This window comes from Panthera tigris, chromosome E1 (genome assembly GCF_018350195.1).
Source record: "Panthera tigris isolate Pti1 chromosome E1, P.tigris_Pti1_mat1.1, whole genome shotgun sequence".
NCBI lineage: Eukaryota > Metazoa > Chordata > Mammalia > Carnivora > Felidae > Panthera > Panthera tigris.
In genome coordinates this window covers 11,867,606-11,894,583 of record NC_056673.1, presented here as the reverse complement: position 1 = coordinate 11,894,583, position 26,978 = coordinate 11,867,606, and the positions used below count along the sequence as shown (strand labels likewise).

General features: G+C 48.8%; 1 protein-coding gene across 2 annotated transcripts in view; it reads left to right on the top strand.

The window, feature by feature from the left end:
• The window catches only part of NT5M (5',3'-nucleotidase, mitochondrial), a 31,591-nt gene extending 4,924 nt beyond the window's left edge, over window positions 1–26,667 (top strand). The window contains exons 3-5 of one of the 2 annotated variants that reach the window (XM_042965945.1): window positions 10,748–10,808; window positions 24,360–24,474; window positions 25,840–26,667. In XM_042965945.1, coding sequence (XP_042821879.1) covers window positions 10,748–10,808; window positions 24,360–24,474; window positions 25,840–25,982 — 319 coding nt within the window. In that variant the 3' untranslated portion in view covers window positions 25,983–26,667. Of the gene's footprint in view, window positions 1–10,747; window positions 10,809–24,359; window positions 24,493–25,839 lie in introns of both variants that reach the window. The other variant, XM_042965944.1, reaches the window with a different exon arrangement.
• The last annotated feature ends 311 nt before the right edge of the window (window positions 26,668–26,978 follow it).

Sequence of the window (26,978 nt, the reverse complement as noted above, 5' to 3'; positions counted from 1 at the left end):
TCTTGCGGTAAATCCATGTGTAACATTTTGGGGACTGCCAAACTTTTCCAAAGTGACAGTACCATTTGACGTTCCCGTTAGCAATGTATGAGGATTCCATCACACCCTTGCTAACACTTGTGGGCTTTTTTTTTTTTTTTTTTTTTTTTTTTTTTAAAGGAGGCTTCGCACATAGCGTGGAGCCCAGTGCAGGGCTTGAACTCATGCTCTGAGATCAAGACCTGAGCTGAGATGCAAAGTTGAATACTTATAACCAACTGAGCCACTCAGGCTCCCCGTGTGGTCTTTTTTATTGCAGCCGTCCTAGTGGGTGTGAAGAGATATCTCATCGTCCTTTTGATTTGCCATTTCTCTGAGGGCTTATGCTTTGAGCATCTTCTGGTGTGCTTTTTAACCATATGTTTATCCTTTTTGGAGAAATGTTTATTCAGATCCTTTCCTACTTTTTTTCAATTGGGTTATTGATCTTTTTTATTGCTAATTTTTGAGAGTTCTTTATTTTAGATAACAAGTCCCTTATCGGATATATGATTTGCAAATATATTCTCTCATCCCATGTGGATTGTTGCTTTACTTTCTTGGTGGTGTCCTTTGAAACCCAAAGTTCTTATTTGGATATAGTTCACTTTGCCTGTTTTTCTCTTTTGCCCCTGTGTTTTTGCTGTCGTATCTAAGTATCATGTGCCTCAGCCAAGGTCACAAAGACTTGCTCCTGCGTTTTCTTCTAAGAACTTTATAGTTTTAGCTCTTACATGTAGGTCTTTGATCCATTTTGAGTTAATTTTTGCATAAAGTGTAAGGAAGGGGTCCCACCTCAATCTTTTGTCAGTGAAAATCCAGTTCTCAGAACCATTTGTTGAAAAGACTCTTTTTTCCTTCTATTGAATGGTCTTGGCTTCCTTGACAAACATCAACTGACCATAAGTGTTTAAGATTTATTTCTAGACTTGTATAAACTTTTATTGGTCACAGTTTTGCTTGAATTTACCAGCCTGCCTGACCAATCAAACATAAGGTATGATTTGGTCTTTACTGTGCCATATAAATGCCTCCCCAAATCATCAGTGTTCAAAGTTCCACCATTAGAACTTTGAGTTACAGTTTTTCAGACTCATTTTGTTGGCAGTTTAGTTTTAGACTTGAGTCAGGTCCTGCAGAGTACTGTGTTTCATTCTGGTTTATGATTTGAACTTGATTTATGGTGGAATACTGTTGTATGACTTCTTCCACCTACAGGAAGAGCCTAGAGGGACAAAGCGTATGTGTATCTGCACTGAAGCTGTTCAAAATTCTATTTGGGTTTGGATCAGCGTTTCCTGGACCGCATTCAGCCAACTGTATTCTGGGGTGCTAGATAGCGTAGTGGTTAAGGTTATATCCTAACTGGAGTTGGGCTGCCCAGGCTCAAATCCGGGCTTTTCCCGAATCTAACTCTGAGATGTTGGGCAAGTTATTAAACTTTCTGGGTCTCAGTTTCTTCAAGTGTAGAAGGAAGGTTATGAGAAAGTCCTCAGTATATATAGCTCCTGGCACATTGTAAGTGCTCAGTAGATGTTAGCTGCTGTGGTTACTATCCTGCAAGATTTAATAGGTATGCAACAAAAAAGTATTCTTTAACCAAAACAGTATGGGGGGCATTGGATTAAGATCAGACTTCTAAGGGCTTCCAGATTGCTAGTGTGTGCATCATGACCCTTCGCTGGGGTAGCAGAGGATATAGCATTCTTCATACGTATTCTAGCCTAGAACACTTTTCCCCCCACAGCTTCCCTGGTAACGCTTTTGTGAAAATGCAAGTCTAGACCATACCACAGGTCTTGTACTTCCATTTGGCTCCTAACAGGGTAGATTCCTAAGGTCAGTCAGTGCCCAAAGTTTGGACAGAGAGAGAGAGGGATCTAGTCAGTAACTAAGTGGATAGCTTTGTATCTAGTACCGAAGTAGACAGAGGCCAAGGTTTAAAATGTTACTTAAGGAATATTTGTCAGGCATCTGCTACATGCTAGGCTTCCTAGAAGATGCTGCAGATACAAAAGTAGGTAAGAGATCTTGCCTTCAAAGAGTTCACTAGTAAACAGATGACTAGAACATAGTTCTAGAAGTGGCATGGTAGATGTATGAATACAGAAGGCAGGGGCTAACACTCTCCAGAGGAGGCGGCGACACTTGAGCTGTCATCTTGAAAAATGAAAAGGGATCTGGCAGGTGCAGAAGGCAAGGGGGTGTCAGGTAGGAGGGAACAGTGAGCGAATACCTTATCTGCCCACTGTCCTAAAACAGCCTTCCTGGCATGCTGTGTCCTTCCTCCACCAGCGCCGAGCAGGGGCTGTGCTTCCTCGGACTATCTTCAGTGGCAACTACCCTTTTTTTCTTAGTGTTTATTTTTATTTTTTGGCGGGGGAGGGGCAGAGAGAGAGGGGGACAGAGGATCCAAAGCAGGCTCTGTGCTGACAGCAGAGAGCCTGAAGCGGGGCTTGAACTCACAAACCTCGAGATTGCGACCTGAGCCAAAGTCGGACGCTCAACTGACTGAGCCACCCAGGTGCCCCTACCCTTTATTATTATTATTATTACTATTATTATTATTATTATTCAGTAATACATGAGTATATTCTTTTGAAAAATGCAGTGTGTACATATGTGAAAAAATGTGAGTTGCCCATTTTCTCCACTCTCCCATGTACATCTCCCTCAACCCCGCTCTTTCTATCCTCGTTAACAATTTGGGGTGTATGCTTACAGACCTTTTAAAATGCATTTATGTATTGGGGCACCTGGGTGGCTCAGTCGGTTGAGTGTCTGACTTCGGCTCAGGTCATGATCTCACAGGCTGTGAGTTCGAGCCCCGCATCGGGCTCTGTGCTGATGGCTCAGAGCCTGGAGCCTGCTTCAGATTCTGTGTCTCCCTCTCTCTCTGCCCCTCCCCTGCTCATGCTCTGTCTCTCTCTGTCTCAAAAATTAAATAAAAACATTAAGAAAAAAAATTTTAATAAAAAAATGCATTTATGTACATATTTGTATGGTTTACAAATACAGGTTTATCTGTATATAAATTTGTATGTTCTACCCAGCAGCCAGAGAGATATTTTTAAACCAAATTCTGGTGATGTTGGTCCCCTCTTAAAACTACCTCTTGGGGGGCACCTGGGTGGCTCAGTTGGTTAAGCGTCTGACTTCTGCTCAGGTCACGATCTCACAGTTTGTGCGTTCGAACCCCGCGTAGGGCCCTGTGCTGTCAGTGTGGAGCCTGCTTTGGATTCTCTGTCTGCCTCCCTCTCTGCCCCTCCCCCTGTCCCTCTTGGCTTCCTACCCTAAGTCCGCCAGGCCCGTGAGGTGGTCTGCTACCCGCTGTGTCGCCCTCCAACCTCTTTTCACCTGCTCCAGGCACGCTGGCTTATTTTCTGCCCCGGGGATGCACGAAGCTTGTTTCTGATCTTACAGAACTCTTAACATACCCTCTTGGAATATTTCCCTGCTAGGACTTGGTGTGGCCACATTGATTTTAATCCTTTAGCTCTGAGTAGCTTTCGTGTCCCCCCTTCAAAGTGGCCATGCTGCTGTAGCTAAAGAGGCCACTGTCCCCACCCAGCTTCCTCCCCATCCCCTGGGTATGTTCTCTAAGCTGATGTTGTGTGTCTGTGTTGTCCCTTCCTCTCTCAAATGTCAGCTCCCTGGGGTCAGGGAGCTATATTCCTGGTCCCTAGGGTGCTACCTGGCACAGGGTACAGGCTGAGGTATTTGCTGAATAAACATTCACAGAATAGTTGTTGTTTATAAAATAGGATGTGGTCTTCTATATTATTCTATTGCTTTCTCTTTTGTACCTGACAATAGGTGTTAGCTCCCTTTCCACAACAACACTATCGAACTATCTTATTCTTTGTAACTACTGCATCGTGTTTTATTGCATACATACACCATCATGTATTTAATGCGTTCCATATAGACATTTAAGTTGGTTCTCATTGCTCCTTGTTTATCAGGGCTATAATGAGTACACATGCAAGTATTTCTGTGCAAGAGTGGACCAGCTGGATCAAAGCCATATGCATTTTTATTTTATTATTATTTTTTTAATTTTAGAGAGAGCACGAGCAGAGGAAGGGCAGAGGGAGAGAGAGAATCTTTTTTAAAAAAAAATTTTAATGGTTATTTATTTTTGAGAGAGAGAGAGACAGACAGACAGACAGACCACAAACAGGGGAGGGGCAGAGAGAGAGGGAAATGCAGAATCCGAAACAGACTCCAGGCTCCAAGCTGTCAGCACAGAGCCCGACAGGGGGCTCGAACTGACAAACCATGAGATCATGACCTGAGCTGAAGTTGGACGCCTAAATGACTGAGCCACACAGGTGCCCAGAGAGAATCTTAAGCAGGTTCCACCCTCAGTGCTGAGCCCGACATGGGGCTTGATCTCACGATCCTGGTATCATGACCCGATCCAAAATCAAGAGACTGAGCCACCCAGGCGCCCCTCCATATGCATTGAAAAACAATTTTTATTGAAATATAATTAGCATACAGTGTTACGTTAGTTTCAAGTGTACCATATAATGATTCAACAATCATGTACGTTACTCAGTACTCATCATAGTGCACTCTTAATCTCCTTTATCTGTTTCAGCCATCCCCCCACCCACCTCTTGTCTGTGCTCTGTATTTAAATTTGATACACACTAAGTGATACTTAAATGCTATTCTTCCTGCAGATGTTCCCCCAGAACAACCAGCATAGTATATTCCATATAAAGTGCCATTAGTCAGCATGACTTATCCTTGAAAGGGGTATTTGACGTGTGAAAATAGCCAAAACTGATTTGGAGTCACTGCCGGCAAATGAATGAGTCATAGCTGAATCTCCCTAGTGCTTAGAGTATGATGGATTTCTTTAAGTTTATTTATTTATTGAGAGAGAGAGGGAGAATGAGCAGGGGAGGGGCGGGGAGAGAGAGAGAGAGACAGAGAGAGAGAGAGAGAGAGAGAGAGAGAGAGAATCCCAAGCAGGCTCCATGCTGCCAGCACAGAGCCCAACATGGGGCTCGAACTCACAAACCCATGAGATCATGACCTGAGCTGAAATCCAGAGCTGGACACTTAATCGACTGAGCCACCCAGGCACCCCTAGAATATGATGGATTTTAGTATGTGCTGAATAAAAGGAACTCATGATGTCTAAAGCAATGAGCACTTTCTATTGGGATTATAATTGGCTTCAGAGGCCAGTCCCTAAGAGAAGGCTGAAAAATGTTTGTTTTAAAAAAACAATGGTTAATTTGGAAAATTAAAATATAGGATAAAAAATCATTTAGAGCCTCATCACGTTGAAACAACCACTTGCTTTTATTTTGGTGTTTTTGCTGGAGTTTTCTTGCATATAGATCTCTTCCCCGTAGTTGTCATTATAATATGTATAACTTCAAACATGTATGAAACGGTAGTAGTGTTTGCCAGAACAAGTATTTGACATCCTAGGGGGACCACTTAATACCACTCATTTATAAGGATAAGTTGTGCTCACACCTGTGTTTTGTTTTTTTTTTTAATGTTTATTTTTGAGAGAGAGAGAGACAGAGCACGAGCAGGGGAGGGGCAGAGAGAGAGGGAGACACAGAATCTGAAGCAGGCTCCAGGCTCCGAGCTGTCAGCACAGACAGTTCGATGCAGGGCTCGAACCCATGAACCCATGAACCATGAGCTTATTGACCTGAGCCGAAGTCGGACACTTAACCGACTGAGCCACCCGGGTGCCCCGCTCGCGCCTGTGTTTAGCCATGACTTTCAATACCTATTGTTAGAAGGTGAAAGAGGGACAGTAAAGCATCCTCCAAACTGAGAAGGCGCTTTGAGACCAGGAAACATACAGTTTTCTGGGGACTCTGTACAGTTTACACAGTTTCAATTCAGGATGACTCTGATGGGGCGATCAGGTGAGCAGTGATCCAGAACTGCACAACCATTCTCTACCAAGTCCTGACGTGAGGCCGTAGATTTTCTAGAGGGAAGAGATGTGCAGACAGCACTGTGGTGAGGTCAGAGGGACTAACGCTTGGCAGACCTCATGGCGCCATCTGGGTACCAGAAGACGGGGGAAGAAACTATGTTATCTCTACTAGTTATCTCAACATCATTAGGAGAGATGAGAGCAAGCCTTTCTACATTCCGGTCAGGGCATACATTAACCTCCAAGGGGCCTGGAACACGTACCCCCAAGGGAGGCCATCGCTTGCCCACGAGCAAGATGGAGGGCGCCAAAGATGGAGTCGGTGTTGTGAGCATGCCTACGATCGCGGAGCCTGGCATAGGAGGCAATGTATTCTTTCACTCACTAAATACGTATTTTGTGTGTCACTTCATATGTGCCTGGCACCGTGCCGGCACGAAATAAGACACCCAACCTAAGGTCTCAAGGAGTTTTCAATATGGTGGGGAAGATGGCAAGTATAAAGAAAAATAATTTCAGTTTGCAATAAGCTTTGTGAAGGCAATAAACAGGCGATATATTTGAGAGTAAACGGGGAAGGGACTGCTTCAGGTGGGGTGGAAAGGTTTCTCTGAGGAGGTGACATTTGACTTCAGAGCTAAGTGGTAAGAATGAGCTAGTTAGTAAGGAGCCAGGGTACAAAGGCCCTGAGATGGGCACGGATTCTGCTTATTTGAGTGACACCTGAGAGGAGACCAGTGTGGCTAGAATTCAGGGAGCGTGGTGTGGGTGGGAGGGACGGCACACTGGCAGAGGAGCAGGTCGAAGAGACAATGATGGGATTTAACTTAGATTTTAAAACCATGGGCTTGGGGCGCTAAGTTTGGACAGGCAATTTTCCAAAGAAGATATGCAAATGGCCAACGAGGGCATGAAAATTGGCCCCGCCATCATTCGTCTGTAGGAAAATGCAAATCAAAACCGTAATGAGATACCACTTCGTACCCACAAGAATGACCGTAATAATAAAAAAAACAGGACAATCATAAGCGTGGCCGAGGATGTGGAGAATTTGGAACCCTTATCACTGCTGGTCGGATTGTAAAGGCGTGCAGCTGCTGTGGAAAACACTAGAGAAAACGTTTCCTCAAAATGTTAACTGTGGGGGCACCTGGATGGCTCAGTGGGGTAAGCGTCCAACTCTTGATTTTGACTCAAGTCATGATCCCAGGGTCATGGGATTGAGCCCTGCGTTGGGCTCTGTGCTGACTGGATCCTGCTTCAGATTCTGTCTCTGTCCCTCTGCCCCCTCCCCTGCTCACGGTCTCCCCCGGGGGGCGGGGGGAAAGGTCAGTCTGGATGCTTGGCCGGGGCATGGGGGTAGGAAGGCTTGGCAGGGGCAGAATTGGAAACTGAGGAACCATCAGAGGTGGTTGTGGTAACTCAGTAAGCGATGGCGGGGCTTGGGACTGGGGTGAGGACCGTGGAGGGGAGTCGGTGGAATGAAACACGCGTTGGAGGTAGACCCCATAGGTCTGGGGATGGATATTGGAGCTGGGCGAAGGGTAGGAAAAGGCGTGATTTTTCATTTTTTTCTTGAGCAGCTAGATGAATATAATAGTGCCATTAACTAGGGAAGGAACAGGTCTGGGGAGCGGGGAGGACCACATGTTCTGTTTTGGAAAAACCGAGTCTGCGATGCTGACGAGATGTCCACATGGAAACACTCAGTAGACCGTTAGGGATGTGAGCCTGGCACGCGGGGGAGAGGGCTGGACTGTGAAGTTAAAGTGGGGGGGCACCAGCGTAAAGATGGCGTGTAAAGCCTTGGATGACGTCACTGAGCAGGGAGTGTAGGCAAAGAGCCCCTGAGGGTCAGAACCAACAGAGAGGCTGGGAGATTATGCTGGGGCGGCCGGCGAGGGGCAGGCGTGCCAGCGCAGGAGCTGTCACAGAGGAGGGCACGGCCGCTCGGGTGCTGGTGAGCAAGAGGAGAGTGGGGTGTGCGTGGGGTATGGTGACATGCGGGTCCTTGGTGACAACAGGCACTTCCCGTGGAGCAGAGGGGGTGGGCTCCAGGCTGGGTGGGTTGAAGCAGGCACCGGAGGTGAGCAAGTGGGGTCACCAAGTGCAGGCCGCCTGGCAGATGTATTGGGTCAGAGAGACGGGAGGTCACAGGGGCGGGTGTGAGGTCAAGGTCACGTGTGTGTATATGTATGTTACAAGACGGGAGAGAACAGAACACGCTCGAATGGGTTGTATGGAAGAGGAGCGCAGGGGAAGCGGGTGTCGCAGGGCCCCTGCGAAGTGTCGCCCCTGCAAGTATCTCCTTGCAAAGATAAAGGGATGGAATCCAGGAACCAATGAAGGGCTTGCCTTGAGAGGAGGGAGGGAGGCAGGCCTGTTCCTCCCGTGCCGTTGAGCGAGAGAAGGAAGTTCAGGCACAGGCACGTTTCTAGAATCCACGATGGGAAGACAGGGGGTCTCGCGGCCGAGAAGTCTGAGGAAAGGGGGGTGGTGCCATGGCCGTCCCGGGGAGCGGAAACACGAGCACACGGCGGGGCCTCGCGGGGAAAGGCTGCCGGGCTCCTGCACCACTGCCCTGGGGTTGTGGTCATGAATTTAAGGTTAAAACGGCCAAACTGATTATGTGCAACATTGGGTTCCTTGGGTGCAGGTAGAAGCCGGAGAGTTGGGTTCTTTCAGGGCCTTGGTGGAGGGAGAGAAGGACGAGCGGGGAGATGGCAGGGGGGCCACAGGGACCTGAGGGAGGGCGGTGGCCAGGGATGACAGAAGCGTGCTGAGCCTCGGGGTTGTTGTCTTGCCATTGGGTGAAGATGCCTCCGCCAGGAGGACAGCAGGCGGCGGGCAGAGTGAGGACACAATCCAGGTGTGGCCGTGGGAAGGGTGTCGGAGGTGGGGCAGAGGAGGATTTTGGAGGCGTGCAGGCTGGACCTGGGAGGTGGGGTTGGGTCCGCTGTGTGTGCACAGTGCGCGTGTCCACGTTGTGGCCACTGAGGAGGCTGATGGGGCAGGATGGAGGCACGTCGGTGAGCCCTCGGGCGGTGGGGGGGATGAGGGACGGCCCCTGGGCAGGTGGCAGGTGACGGCAGCTGGGAAGGGCAGCAGGCGTGGGGCCGTCGGGCACAGGCTTCACCGAGTCAGGGATTTTGAAGGAGTGTTGCTGTGCGGACGGGACGGGGGAGGCCCGGGGCCCCGAGGCCTCGGCCCAGCCTGTCCAAAGGTGTCACAGGAGGCTCCTGGTCTCCCGAAAGATTTCAAGGACAGACATAACGCAACGGATGAGCAGTACAGGCCAGGAGGTGTATTAAAGCGGGAGTACACTCTCGAGGGCTGAGGCCCGGCGAGCTCAAGAGAGAGCTGTGCCCACCGGGGTTTGAGTCTCTGTCTTTCACCGGCAGGTGTTAGCAGCAGGGTGGAATAGTCATTCCCTGAGTCGGGGATTTCTTGGAAGCAGGGGGCGGTCCCTTCCAGGGCAGTGGGTTACTCGCTTTTTCTTTCTGATTTGGTCGGGGGTGGGGGTGGGGGGGTCCTGTCAAGGCTCCCTTAGGGAGGAGATTTTAGTGATACTCTGTCAGCCATCTTGGGCCTGTCTGGTTTGATCCGGTTTCTCGGGGTTTTGTTTCGGGGTGCTGTCTGGACGGCGCCTGTGACTTTTCCTCACAGTTGACCGGGACTTCCTCTCTGCTGGCCTCTAGGCCTCCTGTTAGAACCTGACCGACCATCCATTCTAACAGGAGGAAAGGTCTGGAAGCGAGGAAGAGCCTCCTCATCTTGTGTCTCTGAACCACGTGGGGTGTGAGGGAAAAACAGCTTTCGCTGCAAGGCACGCAGGGGAGGCAGGTTCCTCACGGGAGGCCAGGTTTCAGTGCGGGCAGGGGGTGAGAGCACACCTCGAGGAGAGGCTGAGTGCCTACGGGACGGACCCTGCACGCGGGCGGGGACAGTGAGGGTGGCAGGGGCAGCGCCACGAGAGCCGAGCCTCGGGGGTCGCTGGACGGCACAGGCATTCTTGCCTGGGGACCTGGCAGTCTGACGTCGGTCGGACTCTCGGGGGACTAATTTGCCAAAGAGAAAAGGAGCCAGGAAACCTAGTCTTCCCAGGCTCGTTCGATGCCGGCTTTATGTGGCTGTTTGGGACCAGATGGCTGTGTCGGGGCCCCTGGGCCGTGGGGACGAGGCCCTTCCTGTCAGTTCCCCACTGTCACCAGAGCAGAGCCAGATGGTGGGGAGGCGGTGTTCCTCAGCAGAGTCCGTGCCCGTCTTGAGGGGCCTCCCTGCCATCGTACGGCCGCTTAGCCTGACCCAGAGGATGGGGCCGCTGCTCTCTGTCACCTCCGACGGAGGGCTTGGCGGGCACACTCCCTCGGAAGGCTCCTCCCTCACAGGGTTCTTTCCTTTGCATGGCATGAGGCCCTGATTCTCCCTCAGGTAACTTGCTCTGCATCCTTTTAAGGCCTCTCGTCGCTCATGCTTCCTCCTCGCGGCATCTCCCCGTTCAGATCCCCGAGAGGGCGAGAGATTCGCCAGCTAACTGGCTCCGGCCACATGCAGAAGTGCCGTCCGTGGGATGCCCGTCCCCAAGCTGGTCGCAGGGCCGGAGGTGATGTCGCACGTGGCTGTTCAGGGCTGTGGGACAGAGCAGATGTCTCTGGCTTGGACAGCAATGCAGGGCAGAGGGTTTTCCGGTTCTAGGTGACGGGTGCAGACCCGTGAGGGCCTGACGCCCGCAGAGCAGGAGGGCGGGGGTGACGAAGGCCGCGGAGACGTGGGTGCTCAGGCTGACTCTCCTTCCTCTTGTCGCAGCACTGATGTCTTCATCTGCACGAGCCCCATCAAGATGTACAAGTACTGTCCCTACGAGAAGGTAAGATGTGCAGCTTGCTTGGAGGGCCTGGTGCTTTGCCTCTTCTCACCTTTACCCCATGGTGCCATGGGTAAGGGGTGCTGGCACTCAGTACCCCCCGGGGGAAGGCACGGCCCTCACCGCACCGCCTTTGGGAGCTCGGGCGGCCTCGTGTCTGCCTCTTCTCCCATCTGTCCCTCCTGTCCGTGCCAGCGTCTCCTCTCCCAAAGATCTTCTCTAGCACCAGTCTGAAATTCCAGCACGTTCTCTGCGTGGACCCTGGGGAGGGTGCCAGGTTCTCTGGGGAGGCTGACCACCCCCATGTTAGGGAAGCATCATTTGTGAAGGGTGAGACGAGAGAAACGTGCCAGGGGAGGCCGTGGAGGCAACCCCCACCCAAATACTGGGGCGCCTGACTCTGTTCACACAAAAGTCTTACAAAGGTGAGGCGGTTACATGGTGTCTTGCTCATGTCATCTTTATTGGAAAGAACTAGAATGACGTAATGCTGGGGCTTTTCTGGAAATTGAGAACCTGTGGTACCAAACCCACAGGAAAGGTGTGTTGCCCGGGAGGTGGGCACTCCTACCATAGGTGGGTTCACGGGAAGTGGGGGCAGCCTCCCAAGTCCAGGAAGCGGGACTGGGCGCCCAGAACACCGCCCACCCCCCCCCAACCCCCCCCCCCACCCCCCACTCAGGGGGATTGCTCGGCATGGAATTTTCTCAAGTGTCTCACACAGTCTCTCCTCTCTCCAACTCCGTGTTAGGAACCAAACATACACAGTCCGCACGACATTGAGTGCCTTGGGTGTGCGTTAAGTGCAATGGGAACTCACCCTTGCTGAGCAGGGAACGGTGGCATTAGGCGAGGCACTTGGCCGTCACCATTGCATTCTGTGCTCCTCACCCATTCCCTGGTTACCCTCTGACTTTTAACATGAGTTGCGCTAAACTCAGGGGAGCTAAGGACCCGGCATCAGTAAGAGTGGAGTTAGGACTGAAGGCCTGGCCCGCTGCTTCTAGCAGAGCAATGATCCGAAGTCAGGTCCCCAGACCGGCGGGATCTGCATCCCCCAGACGTTTGGTAGAAGTGGACGTTTTCCAGCCCTCCCTGTGACCTTCCGAGTCGGAAGCTCTGGGAGCGGCCCAGTGTGTTTTAACAAGTCCACCAGGTGCACCCGCAGGGGTGAGTCACTGGGCCAGAGTAACTATTTCAACTGTGCTTATAGTGGGTGGTCAGGGTGATCGCCTGGTGCTTAGTGGAGTAAGACTGAGAAAATGGCAGCCATTCCTGCGTTCCTGTGGACTCAAGCGCCATCTTGATGCCCACCCTCCCACCTTATGGCTTCAGCCCAAGACCGCCCTCTGAGCTCTGGATAACTCAAACCTGATGCCCCCGGGCTCCTGATGCCCCCATTTCATGTTTGTCTGTCCCTCTCAGTAAACTGGCATCGTCCACCAGCCTCTGAGTCTGAGAGCCACAGAGCCATCTTGGTGATGCCCTTCTTACCCCCCACGCCCAGGGCATCGGCAAGTTGTATTTCCTGTTCGGGGTCCTGGCATCCGCCTGCTTCTCTCTCCGTCACACCACCTTAGCTTCTCTTCCCAGAACCACCAAAAGAGCCGTCTGTACTGCCTGCTCGTTTCAGTTCCACACGGTTCTACAAAGTAGATCACGTGAGTCCCACGCTGTAAAACCTTTCAGTAGTTTTCCAGCGCACTTAAAATGGAATTTTAAAATACACGCACGCACACACACAAACTCCTCATCATAACCCGCAAGGCCCCCCGAGCCGTCTCTCCTGCCATCCTGAGTTCCTGATCCTCCGTTCTCAATGGATGCTCCTTGTTCCTATTTCTCGAGCAGGCCCGGTGTTCTTGGCTCGCGCCCTTAAACGTGCTGGGCCGTCTGCGTGCCTGGTTCTTCCTCCTCCCTGAGGCCTCACTCAGCCACCCCCCAACCCCGTTTCCTGCCCGTATCTAAAAGTTTGTTCTTTCCCTGCCTTGCTGTTCCGTCCCTCAGCCCCTTGTTTCCTGTATAAACACTTGCAAGGGGTTTACGTCTTCGTCTGTGTCTTGTGATCTGTCTCCCCGTTAGACTGCAAGCCCCATGAGGGCAACGACTGTGTCTGTCTTGCTTACTTTTGGTCCCAGTGCCTGGCACGCTGACAGCACTCAGTGTTTGTTGTCGGATGCATAGATTCAACAGGCGCTCATCAAACATATTCTAGTAACGATGTTTGCCATTGATCTGATGCCTTAGCTATGCCAGGCACTGTACTTTTATTATCAGTATGGCAGCTCCCTGTGAAACAGGGTGCTCCTCTGATGTGAGGGACGAAGAGGGAGGCTGAGAGAGGCGAGGCAGCTTGTCCCTGAGCCTAGTGATCGTACAGGCAGCGGGTCCAGAGCCGTGCGTCCCAGAGCCCGCGCCCTTAGCTGCTCCCATCAGCAGCGCCTGCACACTGCGGAGGGCTCAGAGTCCAGTGAACACAGATGATACCACTTGGGACTCCGTCGTTGCAAGCGACATCAACGGTGTCCCGCTAACTTGAAGAAAAATAGGGCCTTTTAGGAGGCTGTTGCTTTGCTCAGAGAACCACCGGAGGATCTGAAGGAGCAGCCCGTCGACAAACCGCTGGGGAGCCAGAGCCAGCAGGGGGTCTCTCCAAGCACTTGTGCCCGCAAAGACCACAGCCCCATTCATTCTCCGTCCATGGGTGTGTTTGCCCAAGATTCACGTTCCCAGGAGGGAGGCTTACCCGCTGAGCTCAGGTCACGCTCCCCGCCCTTGGTCAGGGGACGGTGGGCATCCTGACTGACATCCCATCAAGGCCAGGGGCCTTTGAAGAGAAAAAGCGAGGTGCTGTTATCAGAGGAAGGGGCTCAGTAATAGTGGGCAGTGGATGCCCTGACCAAACAAAGGGAAAAAATAACAAAACCCTGGCTGTAAAACTGCTACCTGTGATGAAAACACTATTAATATTTTGAGGTGTTTCTTTCTAGTTTCTCTTTGATGCGTATTCATTTTTTTATGTTTATTTTTGAGAGAGAGAGAGAGAGAGAGAGAGAGAGAGCGAGAGCAGGGGAGGGGCAGAGAGAGGGAGACACAGAATCCAAAACAGGCTCCAGGCTCCCAGCTGTCAGCACAGAGCCTGACGTGGGGCTCGAACCCACAAACCGTGAGATCATGACCTGAGCCGAGGTCAAATGCTTAACCAACTGAGCCACCCAGGCGCCCTCTCTTTGATGCATATTAGATACAATACATGTATTTTAACAAAACTTAAACCTCCTGTGGTTTAGCATCCTCTTTGCACTTAATGTAGTTTTAGCCTTTGTTCTGTCACCAAGTATTCTTGGAAAAACATGATTGCTAATAGCCAAAGTCATCTTGTAAATAAATCTTCATATGATTGTGTCCACAGGATAGATTCCAGGAGATAGAATTCCTGGCTCCCACAAGGAGGGTCTACCATGACCCACACTACAGGGAGGGAGGGTCACACCGTTGACGCTGTGCTGGCGTCAGGCAGGGGCCAGGCCGGGCCACAGAGGGTCGGTCAGTGGAGGGAGTGGAGTACTGAACAAAGACATGAAGACAGGAAAATGCGGGGTATGTTTGAGGAACTTTGGGTGAGTTGTGTTGGCTGGTAGCCTTGGGGCCTGGCTGGGATGTGGGCTTGGGATCAGGCTGGGGTGCAAGCTCATCTCCCAGCCCTCTGTCACCGTTGAGCTACATTGTCACCTCCTCCCCCCCCCCACCCCGCCCCCACCGGAAGCCAGAGGGGAAGGCGGACTGACCGTGTCTTGCGAAGAGTTGAAAGTAGCTGTAGCCACCTCCCCTCCCACCATCCGTGTGCCCTCCCATCCCTAGTACACGGACCCTCTGTCCTTGGCCAGCTGAGGCTGGGGGCAGGCGGCTGCTGCTGATTCTTCCGCTGGTGCCTGCGGTGGAGTGATGTCCTGTCTCAGGACGTCAACTGAGGATGGATGTTTTGCCCTCATGGCAGCCCCGGTGGGTGCCCACGACCTGGACCTCTCACAGAGTTTTTCCCTCCGCGCCTGCCCCCAGGACAGCATCAGCCTTTGGCAGCAGAAGTGGGAGTTTTTCTCCTTAGTTGATTCCCCTCGAGACCCAATCAAAGGAAGGAAACCCAATTGCTAAGAGGTCAGCTTCTTTATCATACTTAGGGTGTCAGAATTAGGTACCATTCAGGTTATCAGAACCAGAACCTTCTTTCTGGCTCGACCGTGCTGACATTTGACACCCAGATGTACATGCAGGCAAGGGCTTCACCTGCCATGACCCATTAACCTTCATAATAGCCTTTTGAGGTAGGTATTGTTATTATCCCCATTCTACAGATGAGGGAACTGAGGCACAGAGAGGTTAAGTCACCTGCCCAAGGTCAGCAGCGAGAAATGGCGAGTCAGGTTTGGGCAGTCTGACTCCAGGGCCTGTGCTCTGTACCTGTGCTATGCTGACCCCCTTTTCTAATTCCCCCTGATTCAGAACTTAGCACGATATTACTAGGTTTTTTTTTCCCCCCCGAAGAGATTTAAAAACAATCTACAGTAAATGCTTCATGCTCAAGCGTGATTTTTTACTGTTACTTTTCCGTATTCCGATCACAAGTGGGATTAAGTGAGATGCTTGGACGTAGCAATGGGACATGTGCTTTTCATTTGAAGTCTGGTCTCCAGATGATATGTCTGCTAGATTCTGTGTTTGATTTTAAGAATAAATGTTAAACATTTCCACCCCATAAGTGAGCCTCTTCACTTGAACTCAAATAAAAAATGTCGGCCGAGTTTTGAACTTCAGAAGGTAATGAATGAAATTTCTTCACATATTTCACACCAAAGTTGTCCAACTGCTCCCAGAACTTAAACCTCCTGTAAGACTTACACTAAAAGCACATCATTTGCCGCCAAAATAAACCATAATTTCTTTTAGGAGCAGTGAGAGTCATACTGCCAACATTTCAGGAACTTTCTCTGGTGGTCCCTCCCACCTCTTGTGCTACCTAGGAGTCTCAAACTGAGGCTTATGTTATGTTTTGGCCCCAACTACTATTTATAAAAAAATTGGCTGTTCATGGTAATTGGCGTAGGGTTTTTTGGGGAGGATGATGGAAACATTCTGGAATTACATGGGCAATGGTCGCACAACATAGTGGATTACTAAAGCAAACCCACTGAAATGTATACTCAAAATTGCTGAATTTTATGGTATGTAAATTATATATAAAAATGACTGTGAAGCAAAATAAAAAGGACACAGCCTTTTACAATACAGAAAATAATGTGCTAGAAAAAAGAGAGGTCTCAAATAAAACCAGAAATGAAAGAGTTGTCACAACTGATACCACAGAAATACAAAGGATAAGAGACCACTGAGAATAATTATATGCCAGCAAATTGGACAACAGGAGAAGAAACGGATAGATTCTGAGAAACACAACCTTCCAAGACTAAATCGCTATGAAATAGAAAATCCGAACAGCTCAGTTACTACCAAGGAGAATGAGTCAGTAACCAAAAACCTGCCAGTGAACAAATGTCCATGACCAGACGACTTCACTGGTGAATCTTGCCAAACATTCAAAGAAAAGTTAATCCCAACCCTTCTCAAATTCTTCCCCAAAATGGATGGGGAGTGGAGGGACTCTGAAACACATTTATGAGACCAGCATTACCCTGATCCCAAAACCAGACCAGAATGCCACACAGAAGAAAATTTGAGGTCAATATCCCTGATTAATGCAGATGCAGAATTCCTCAATAAAATACTAGCAAACTGATTTCAACAATACATTTAAAGGATCATATGCCATGATCAAGTGGGATTAGTTCCAGGAGTGTAAGGATGGCTCAACGTATGCAAATCAATTAAGTGATGGCCACATTAACAAAATAGATAAAAATTATATGATCACCCCACTAGATGCAGGAAAGCATTTGACAAAATTCAATATCCATTTTAATAAAAACTCTCAACAAAGCAGATATAGAGGGAATGTACTTCAACATAATAAAGGTCATTATGGCAAATTCATGGCAAATATTCTACTCAATGGTGAACAGCTGAAAGCTTTTCCTCTAAGAGCAGGAACAAGACAGGATTTTTATTCAACATAATATTGGATGTCCTAGCCACAGCAATTAGGCAAGAAAAAAAATTGGAAAGGAAGAAGTAAAACTGTCACTGTTTGTAGGTGACATGATATTACATATAGAAAACCTTAAAGACTCCACCAAAAAAACTGTTGGAACTAATAAACAAATTTAGTAAAGTTACAGGATACAAAATCCTACACAAAAGTCTGTTGTATTTCTTTACATTAATAATGAACTGTCAGAGAACTTAAGAAAATTTCATTCATAATTGCATCAAAAATAATAAAATACCTTGGAATAAATTTATCCAAGGAGGTGAAAGACCTGTATATTAAAAACTATAAGACCTTAATGAAAGAAATTGAAGAAGATACAAATAAATGTCAAGATATTTTGTACTCATGAATTGGAAGAATTCATATTTAAAAAATTTTCATATTATCCAGGGGCGCCGGGTGGCTCAGTTGGTTAAGCGTCTGACTCTTGGTTTGGGCCTTTAGGTCATGATCTCATGGTTTTGTGTGTTCGAGCCCCACAGCAGGCTCTGTGCTGGCAGTGTGGGGCCTACTTGGCATTCTCTCTCCTTCTCTCTCTGCCCCTTCCCCACTCATGCTATCTCTCAAAATAAATGAACTTAAAAAATATATATTCATACTATCCAAAAATAATCTACAGATTCAGTACAATTGCTATAAAAAAAAAACATTGGTATTTTTCCACAGAACTAGAACAAACAATCCAAAAATTTGGAGCCACAAATGACCCCAATAGCCACGGCACTCTTGAGAAAGAAGAACAAAGCTGGAAGTGTCACGCTCCCTGATTTCAAGCGATGTTGCAAAGCTATAGTAATCAAAACAGTATAGTCTTGACATAAAACTGACACCTAGATCAATGAAACAGAATAAAGAGCCCAGAAATAAACCCATGCATGTGTGGTCAATTAATTTAGGACAAAGGAGTCAAGGATAGATAATGGAGAAAGGACAGCCTCCAAGAAATGGTGGGAAAGTTGGACAGCCACGTGCAAAAGAATGAAACTAGACCACTGTTTTACAGCACACACAAAAATTAACTCAAAATGGATTAAAGACCATAATGTATGACTTGAAACCTTAAAACAGAAGAAAAATAGGCGGTTAACCCCTTGACATACATCTTGGCAGTGATTTGAATCTGGCACCAAGACAAAGGCAACAAAAGCAAAAATAAACAAGTGATAACTACATCAAACTAAAAAGCTTCTGCACAACAAAGGAAACCATCAACAAAATGAAAAGGCAACCTCCTGAATGAAAGAAAATAATTGTAAAAATGATATCTAAAATATATAAAAAACTCATACAACTCCATAAGAAAAAACAACCCCCAAACCAAACAATCTGATTAAAAAATGGGCAAAAGATCTGAATTGGCATTTTCCAAAGAAGATACACACATGGCCAACAGGTACGTGCAAAGATGCTCAACATGATTAATTATCAGGGGAATGCAAATCAAAACCGCAATGAGGTGTCATCTCACACCTGCTAGATTGGCTGTTGCCAAAAAGACCAGCAATAGTAAGTGTTGGCGAGAAATGTAGAGAAAAGGGAGCCCTTGTGCACAGTTGGTGGGAATGCAAATTGGTACAACCACTCAGGAAAACAGAGTGAAGATTCCTCAAGAGATGAAAAACAAAACTACCAAATGATCCTGCAATTTTACTTCTGGGTATTTATTCAGAGAAAACAAAAACAGTAATTTGAAAAGATACATGCACCCCTTTGTTCGTTGCAGTATTATTTACAATAGCCGAGATGTGGAAACAACCTAAGTGTCCGTTGATGGATGAATGGATAAAGAAATTTAGTTATTATACACAATGAAATGACTCAGTCATAGAAAATCTTGCCATTTGTGACAACATGGATGGACCTTGGGGGCATTATGCTGAGAGAAATAAGTCAGACAGAAACAAATACTGTATGATCTGTCTTATATGTGGAATCTGAAAACAAACAAACAAACAAACAAACAAACAAAACAACCCAAGCTCATAAATGCAGAGAGCAGGTCAGTGGTTGTAAGAGGTGGGGGATGGGAGAAATGGATGAACTGTTTGTTTTAGTGCAAACAAAAAAAATTTAAAAAGCTAATGTTTAAAAAAAATTTTTTTTAAAAGGGGGGCTCCTGGGTGGCTCCGTGGGTTAAGTGTCTGACCTCGGCTCAGGTCATGATCTCACAGTTCCTGAGTTCGAGCCCCGCGTCAGGCTCTGTGCTGACAGCTCAGAGCCTGGAGCCTGCTTTGGATCCTGTGTCTCCCTCTCTCTCTGCCCCTCCCCTACTCCCGCTCTGTCTCTCTCACTCATCAAAAATGAATACACGTTAAAAAAAAATTTAGAAGACTTACTATAAAGATACGGGAATTGAGACAAAATGGTATTGATGGGAGGAGAGACACATAGATCAGTGGAACAGAACGGAGAGCCCAGAAATAGACTGCCATGAATGTAGCCAACCGATTTTTGTCAAAACAGCAAAGGCAGTACTGTGGTGCAAAGGTAGACGTTTCAGCAAATGGTGCGGGAACAACTGGACATCCACAGGGGGAAGAAAGCTGTACATAGACTTTACACCCTTCACAGAAATCAGAATGGATTAGAGCTCTAAATGTAGAATTTAAATCTGCAAAACTCTTGGAATATAAATAACCTAGGAGACAGTCTAGACGACCTTGGCTAGGTCTTTTTAAATACAACCTCGGACTTTTTAAATACAACACCGAAGGAACGATCCATGAAAGAAATGGTGGGTTAAGCTGAGCTTCGTTAAAATGAAAAACTTCTGCTCTGCGAAAGATATTGTCAAGAGAATGACAGGCCACAGACTGAGAGAAAATATTTGCAAAAGACATAACTGATACGGGACTGTTCTCTTAAAATACATAAAGCATTCTGAAAACTCAACAACAAGCAAGTGGGTAGCCTGATTAAAAAATGGTCTTGGGGCACCTGGGTGGCCCAGTCGGTTAAGCATCTGACTCTTGATTTCAGCTCAGGTCATGATCCCAGGGTTGTGGGATCGAGCCCCGCATCTGACTCTGTGCTGAGTGTGGAGCCTGGTGGTATTTGTCTAAACAAGTTAAAAACCTAAGTCCACGGAAACGCCTGTGTGCAGATGTGTATAGAAGCCTTATCTGTGATAGCCAAAACTTGGAAGCCACCAAGATATCCTACAGTAGGTGAATGGATAATAAGCTACGGTACACCCAGGCAATGAGATATTTTCAGCCCTGAAAAGAAATGAACCGTCAAGCCATGAAAAGACATGGAGGAACCTAAATGCATGTTACGAGTGAAAGAAGCCAATCTGAAGAAGCCAAAATAGCAGAGGATTCCAATTATATGACATTCTGGAAAAGGCACAGTTATGGAAGCAGTAAAAAGATCAGTGGGGAGGGAGGGATGAATAGATGGCAGTGAAATTATTCATGGCAGATACAGGTCATTATATATCTGTCCAAGTCCATACAATGTACAACACCAAGAGGGAACCCTCACATAAAATATGGACTTTGGGTGATAGCGATGTGTCAACATAGGTTCACTGAATATAACAAATGCCCCCCTCTGTTGCAGGATGTGAATAATGGGGGAAGTTGTGCATATTTGGGGACAGGAATTATATGGGAACTCTCTGTACTTTGTGCTCAATTTTGCCGTGAACCTAAAAGTGCTCTAAAAAAATAAATTAAAAACAAAAATAGTGTGTCTTTGTGTCCCTTTCAGTCAGTCCCTTTTCCCTGCCCTGTCCCTCTCTGGGTATTGTTGGTAGGAGTGAACTACCGATGTGTTCATTCCTACAGTTTTGCCTTTTATGGAAAGTCGTATAGTAGGGACTCATACAGTTTGTGTCTGGCTTTCATTTGAAGGCATAATACTTTTGAGGGGCGCCTGGGTGGCTCAGCCGGTTAAGCATCCGACTTCGGCTCAGGTCATGATCTTGAGGTTTATGAGTTTGAGCCGCGCGTCGGGTTCTGTGTTAACAGCTCGGAGGCTGGAGCCTGCTTGGGATTCTGTGTCTCCCTCGCTCTCTGCCCCTCCCCCACTCACACTTTGTCTCTCTCTCTCTCTCTCTCTCTCAAAAACAAAAATAAACATTTAAAAAAAGTAAAGGCATAATACTTCTGAGATTCACTGATGCTGTTGCATGCATCGGGACTTTATTCCTGTCTGTTGCTGAACATATTTCTGCTCTATGGCTGGATCGTCATTTGTTTATCCATGTGCCAGTTGATGGACATTTGGGATATTCCTAGCTTTTGGCCGTTGTGAATAAATTTCCTGTAAACATTCATGTGCACATCTTTGGGTGGACATATGCTTTCATTTCTCCAGGGCAGATACCGAGAGTAGGATTGGCTGGGTTGTATGGTGGGTGTGTGTTTCACTTCTTTAAAGTTTGTTTGTGTGTTTACTTATTTATTTAAAGAACATGCACATGAGCCGGGGAGGGGCAGGTAGAGAGGGAGAGAGAGAATCCCAAGCAGGCTCTGTGCTGTCAGCACAGAGCCCAATGTGGGGCTCGAACCCACAAACCATGAGATCATGACCTGAGCCGAAACCAAGGGTCAGAGGCTTAACCGACCGAGCCACCCAGGCACCCCTCAATATTTTTAAATTTCAGCTGTTTTAGTAGGTTCCTAGTTATCTGTCTCTGCAGTTTGGATCTGTGTTTCCCTAATGACTAACGATGTTGAGCATCTCTTCTGTGCTTATTTGACCTCTATATACCTTCTTTGATAAAGTGTCTACATTTAAAAAAAATTTTTTTAATGTTTATTTATTTTTGACAGAGAGAATGGGAGACAGAGCATGAGGGGGGAGGGGCAGAGAGTGGGAGACACAGAATCCCAAGCAGGCTCCAGGCTCTGAGCCATCAGCCCAGAGCCCGACACGGGGCTCGAACTCACGGACCGTGAGATCATGACCTGAGCCGAAGTCGGACACTCAACCGACTGAGCCACCCAGGCACCCCAAGTGTTTACATTTTTTGACTGATTTTTCTTGGGCTGTTTGTGTCTTTGTCTGAGTTGTGAAAATTCTTTGTATATTCTACATACAAGTCCTTTATCAGATAGCGGATTTTACAAATATTTTCTGCCAGTCTGTGGCTTGTCTTTTCCTTTCCTTAACTGTGGCTTTGGAAGAGCAGTGTTTATAATTTTAGGTTTTAATTTAGGTTATGGCCCATGTCAGGTTACTTTTTATATATGGTAAGAGTTAAAAATAAAAGTTTTTGTGTGTCGGGTTGTTTTTTGTTTTGTTTTGTTTTTTTCTTTTTTTGGCCCGTGGATGCCCAGCTGTTCCTCTGTTGAATTACCCTGGTACCTTTGGGTGTGTTTCTTAAATATATTCTGTCTCTTTGATCTAAATGTCTATCCTCATGTGAATATCACTCTTGGTTACTGTAGTTTTAGAGTAACTCTTGAAAACGATGTGAGTTCTCCAACTTTATTCATTTAAAAAACTGTCGGCTGTTCTAAGTCCTTTGTATTTCTCTATACATTTTAGAACCAGCTGTCAATTTCTACAAAAAGCGTGGTGGGAATTTGATTGAATTGCATCTTATCAGTGGAGGCTAATGACATTGAATCTGCTGAGCCATGAACATTCATACATATGTCATTCATACAAAATGACAATTTCTTTAGATATTTGAAATTTCCTTCAGGAATATTTTGTATTTTTTCAGCATATAGGTCTTGCACACATTTTGTTAAATTTATTCCTATTTTGCTTTTTTCGTTTTTGTGCTTTTTTTTTTTTTTTTGCATAAAGCCTGTCCTTATTTTTTTTTAAGATTTTTTAAATGTTTATTTATTTTTGAGAGAGAGAGAGAGAGAGACAGAGACAGAGCACAAGCAGGAGAGGGGCAGAGAGAGAGGGAGACACAGAATCCAAAGCAGGCTCCAGGCTCTGAGCTGTCAGCACAGAGTCCGACGCAGGGCTCGAACTCACAAACTGTGAGATCGTGACCTGAGCCGAAGTCGGACGCTTAACTGACTGAGCCACCCAAGCGCCCAAGCCTGTCCTTATTTTTAAAGTATTTTTTAAAAATGTTTGGAGATTGTGGTAAAGTGCACATAACATAAAATTTACCATCTGAGGGGCGCCTGGGTGGCTCAGTCGGTTAAGTGGACGACTTCGGCTCAAGTCATGATCTCATAGTCCGTGAGTTTGAGCCCCGCGTCGGGCTCTGTGCTGACAGCTCGGAGCCTGGAGCCTGCTTCGGATTCTGTGTCTCCCCCTCTCTCTGCCCCTCCCCTGCTCATGCTCTGTCTCTCTCTGTCTCAAAAATTAAAAAAAAATTAAAAAAAAAATTTACCATCTGAACTATTTCTAAGAGTAGAGTCAATCTGTTTCATGTTTCTTTTTGGCACTATTGTAAAGGTATTGTTTCTTTTGTTTCAATATCCAAAGGTATAGAAATACAAGTGATTTTTGCGTATTGACCTAGTATCCTGCCATCTTGCTAAACTTCTTTATTCTAGTAGATTTTTTTCACATATAATGTAGGGCTCTCAAAGTTTAACTAAAGTAACATCTATTAACTACTTACTACGTGTCAGGCATTACTCTGTGTCCTACACAGATTTAATGTGATCATAACCACACTGCAAAGACACTGGTCTTAGAAGGTTAAATGGTTTGCTTAAGTCCCGCAGCTCAGACACATCAGAACCACAGGAGAGGAGAGATGAGACCAGAAGTGGCACCCTTTGTCCAGCTGCCTTGTACGAGAACTCTCTGTGTGCCAGGCACTGTGCTAAGACTTTTACGTACATTGTCCTATTTAATCCCCAAAGGAGTCCCGTGAGGTAATACTCCCATTACCTCCACTTTCCCATCTCCCCTGCTCATGCTCATGCTCTCTCTCTCAGAAATAAATAAACATTAAAAAAATTTTTTTTAAAAAGATGATGGGTGATGACAGGCCGCCTGGGTGACTCAGTCGGTTGAGCGTCCGACTTCGGCTCAGGTCATGATCTCATGGTTCATGAGTTCGAGCCCTGCACTGGGCTCCCTGCTGTCAGCACAGAGCCTGCTTCGAATCCTCTGTCTCCCTCTCTCTCTGCACCGCCCCCTCAAAAATAAATAAACATTAAAAATAAAAGGTGCAGGAGGCCTTCATAGCATGCGTGTTGGGTTGAGTAGGCCAGGCATGTGCGGGCTTGGAGCTGGGGTGCGGGCAGCCTGGGTTTGAGCCAGGGTTCTGCCGCTTTCTAGCTATGGGGACGTGGACAAGTCCCACCATCTCCTTGAGTATGTTTCCTCTGCTGCCACTGGGATCATCACATCTTGATGGCGGCCCTTCCTCCTGGAAGAAGCCTGGCTGTGCCCCAGCCGTGTCTGTGCCCAGGCCTGACGGCCCCTTCCTCTCCCCCTCCCTGTTTGTGTTCCAGTATGCCTGGGTGGAGAAGCACTTTGGCCCCGACTTTCTGGATCAGATTGTGCTGGCCACAGACAAGACCGTGGTCTCTGCCGACCTTCTCATAGATGACCGGCCAGACATCACAGGCAAGTGGCCTGCCTCAGGTGAGGAGCAAGTGTGGAGAGCTGGGAGCCACTGGGACCGACAGCATGCAGGGCTGGCCTCACGGCCCCTGTCCTGAGTGGTCCCCACTTAATCACCAGATGTGTATTAGGCCTTCAGCCTCCAATGCTCCCCTACCGGGAAGGCAAGGTTATTCTCAGCATCCGGCAGCATCTGGCCTTGGAAGGGGTGCCCCTGGGAGTCGGGAGAAGCAGGTCTCAGCTCCTGGGGTAACTCGTCAGATGAGTCCCTTTTTACCTCATGTAAAATGAGGACCAGGCCAGCCTCCAAACATTTGTTTTTAGCAACAAAGCTGTTTTTTTCCCCCAAGGGCAATGTGGACTGAACCTGCTAGAAAACAGAAAAGCATAATGTGTCTAGTTGAAGGAGCTATATTTGTCCCTTTTGCTGATGAGTGACTCCCTCCCTCCCTCCAAACAAACAAACCTTATACCACCTTCGAGAGGAGAGGGGAAATTCATCAGCGCACCTAACTGGGTAGGAAGGCTTCTGCTGCGGTAAATCTAGGAACTCAAACACCAGTCAGAATTCGGTTTCTTTTATCTCCTGACTGCTCTGCTTTGCCTTTGTACTTGGTCAGGCTCCCCTGGTAGCCATCAGGGCTTTCAGAGTTAACGCCTATTCTTCTGGTCACCTCAGTGGGAGAATACAGAATATCGCTTCCCTAATGGCTTTTGGAGCTGGCTCGGGAAACACACCCATCTATCTCCACACTGGTCACAGTGTGGCCAGAGGGTGGGATTCATGCGTGTGCCCACCCCTGACCTCCCAATCCACGTGCTTCCACAAGGAGAGTCAGGGCACATGGGGGGCACGGAGCCCTGCCCAGCTTCTGTCTCCGACCACCGGGAGCAGGGGGGAGGCCTGTGCAGGAGGAGCCGGGGAGTCAGGCTGTAACCCGGGGGACAGGATCAGCACCAGAGTGCTGGTGTGGACAGGTGGACCTGAGGGATCGAAGGTTACCCACGGTCGACAGGTGGGAAGCTGCGAAGCCGGCACTGGCCAGCGAGGGAAGGCCAAGCACGAGGGAGGGAAGGGCAGGGCGTCAGCAGGGCTCAGCTCTGAGGGCGGCCGTGGTGAGAACGACCACCATCACCACCACCACCACCACCACGGAAGCCACCGTTTGCTTTGGGTCCCCTGGGGGCCGTCCCAGGTGCTCCTCCGCGTGGCCCATCTCATTTAACCCTTGCAACCCCCCTGTGAGCCGGTGGTGGCACAGTCAGCACTTGACCGACAGGGAAGCCGGGTCTCAGAGAGGCCCGCTGTTGCTGAGGACGCCCCGGGCCTCCTGGAGCCGGCCTCAAGTGCTGCTTTCCCGCCCACAGGGGCCGAGCCGACCCCCAGCTGGGAGCACATCCTCTTCACGGCCTGCCACAATCGCCACCTGCAGCTGCAGCCTCCCAGCCGCAGGCTGCACTCGTGGGCAGACGACTGGAAGGCCATTCTGGACAGCAAGCGGCCCCGCTGAGCTGGACTGTGCTCCGTCCGGGCTTCTCCGCAGGGCCCCTGGCCTCAGGGCTCCCACCTCAGGGCCTGTGGTGGTGGTGGTGGGGGGGGGGGGGCTAGTGCTCTGGCCCGGGCTCCCTCTCCGATGTCCCGGGCGCACTGCATGTCTCCCCCCTTTCCCCAGCCCTGCCAGGCCTTAAACTGATCTCGGGGCAGGGCTGGCCCGGGGGCCCTGGACAAGACACGTGCCCCCGGGGGATGCAGGCTGACCTCAGGCCACGGCCGGGCTGCTCAGGGCTCGGGGCTCCAGACTGGAAGGAGCCGAGGGTCCAGCAGGCCTCCCCCACCCCTCAGGGAAGTCCCCACTCCCGGGTCTGCGGCCCATCGGCGAGGGTGCCAGCAGTGAGGTGCTTCTGGAGTGAGAGGGCCCCGAGCCCTCATTCTGAGCTGCAGCCCCTTCCCTGCCTGCCCGCCTGGTCCCCGCTCCCGTAGGGACCCACCGTGGATTCAGCAGACACCCCGAATTCCAGGGCACACCCGTCTCCAGGCACCGCACGCCATCCTGCCTTTGAACGGCTCCGAGGTTTCTTGTACCTCCGGCCCTGGGGCCCTGCTCGGGGCACAGCACAGTCAGCAGGCTGGAACATCTGCTGAAGGCCTGGAAAATAAATGCTGTTCACGTGTCACTCAAGGAGTGGCCACCTCTAGCCCTTGCCCTGAGATCCTCCGGCGTCTGGCCCCGGGGAGCCCAGCTGCACATCTTGGGGGCTTGCCCCCCACACTGATGAGGGGGGCTGAGGAGCCTCCCTGCCCATCGCCATGGGTGCTGCAGGTGCTACGTGGGACCAAGGAGAGATGGGCAGGTGGAGAAGCTGGCGGCCATAGTTGTCCCCTGAGTAGACCCTCCACCATGCTGACTGGTCCCCTCCTTGTGCCCCCAGGTCTCCAGCCCCTCCTGTCCTGCACAGTTCAGAGCAGGGTCCCCCACTCTGTGCTCCTCTCACCCCACATCCCTGAG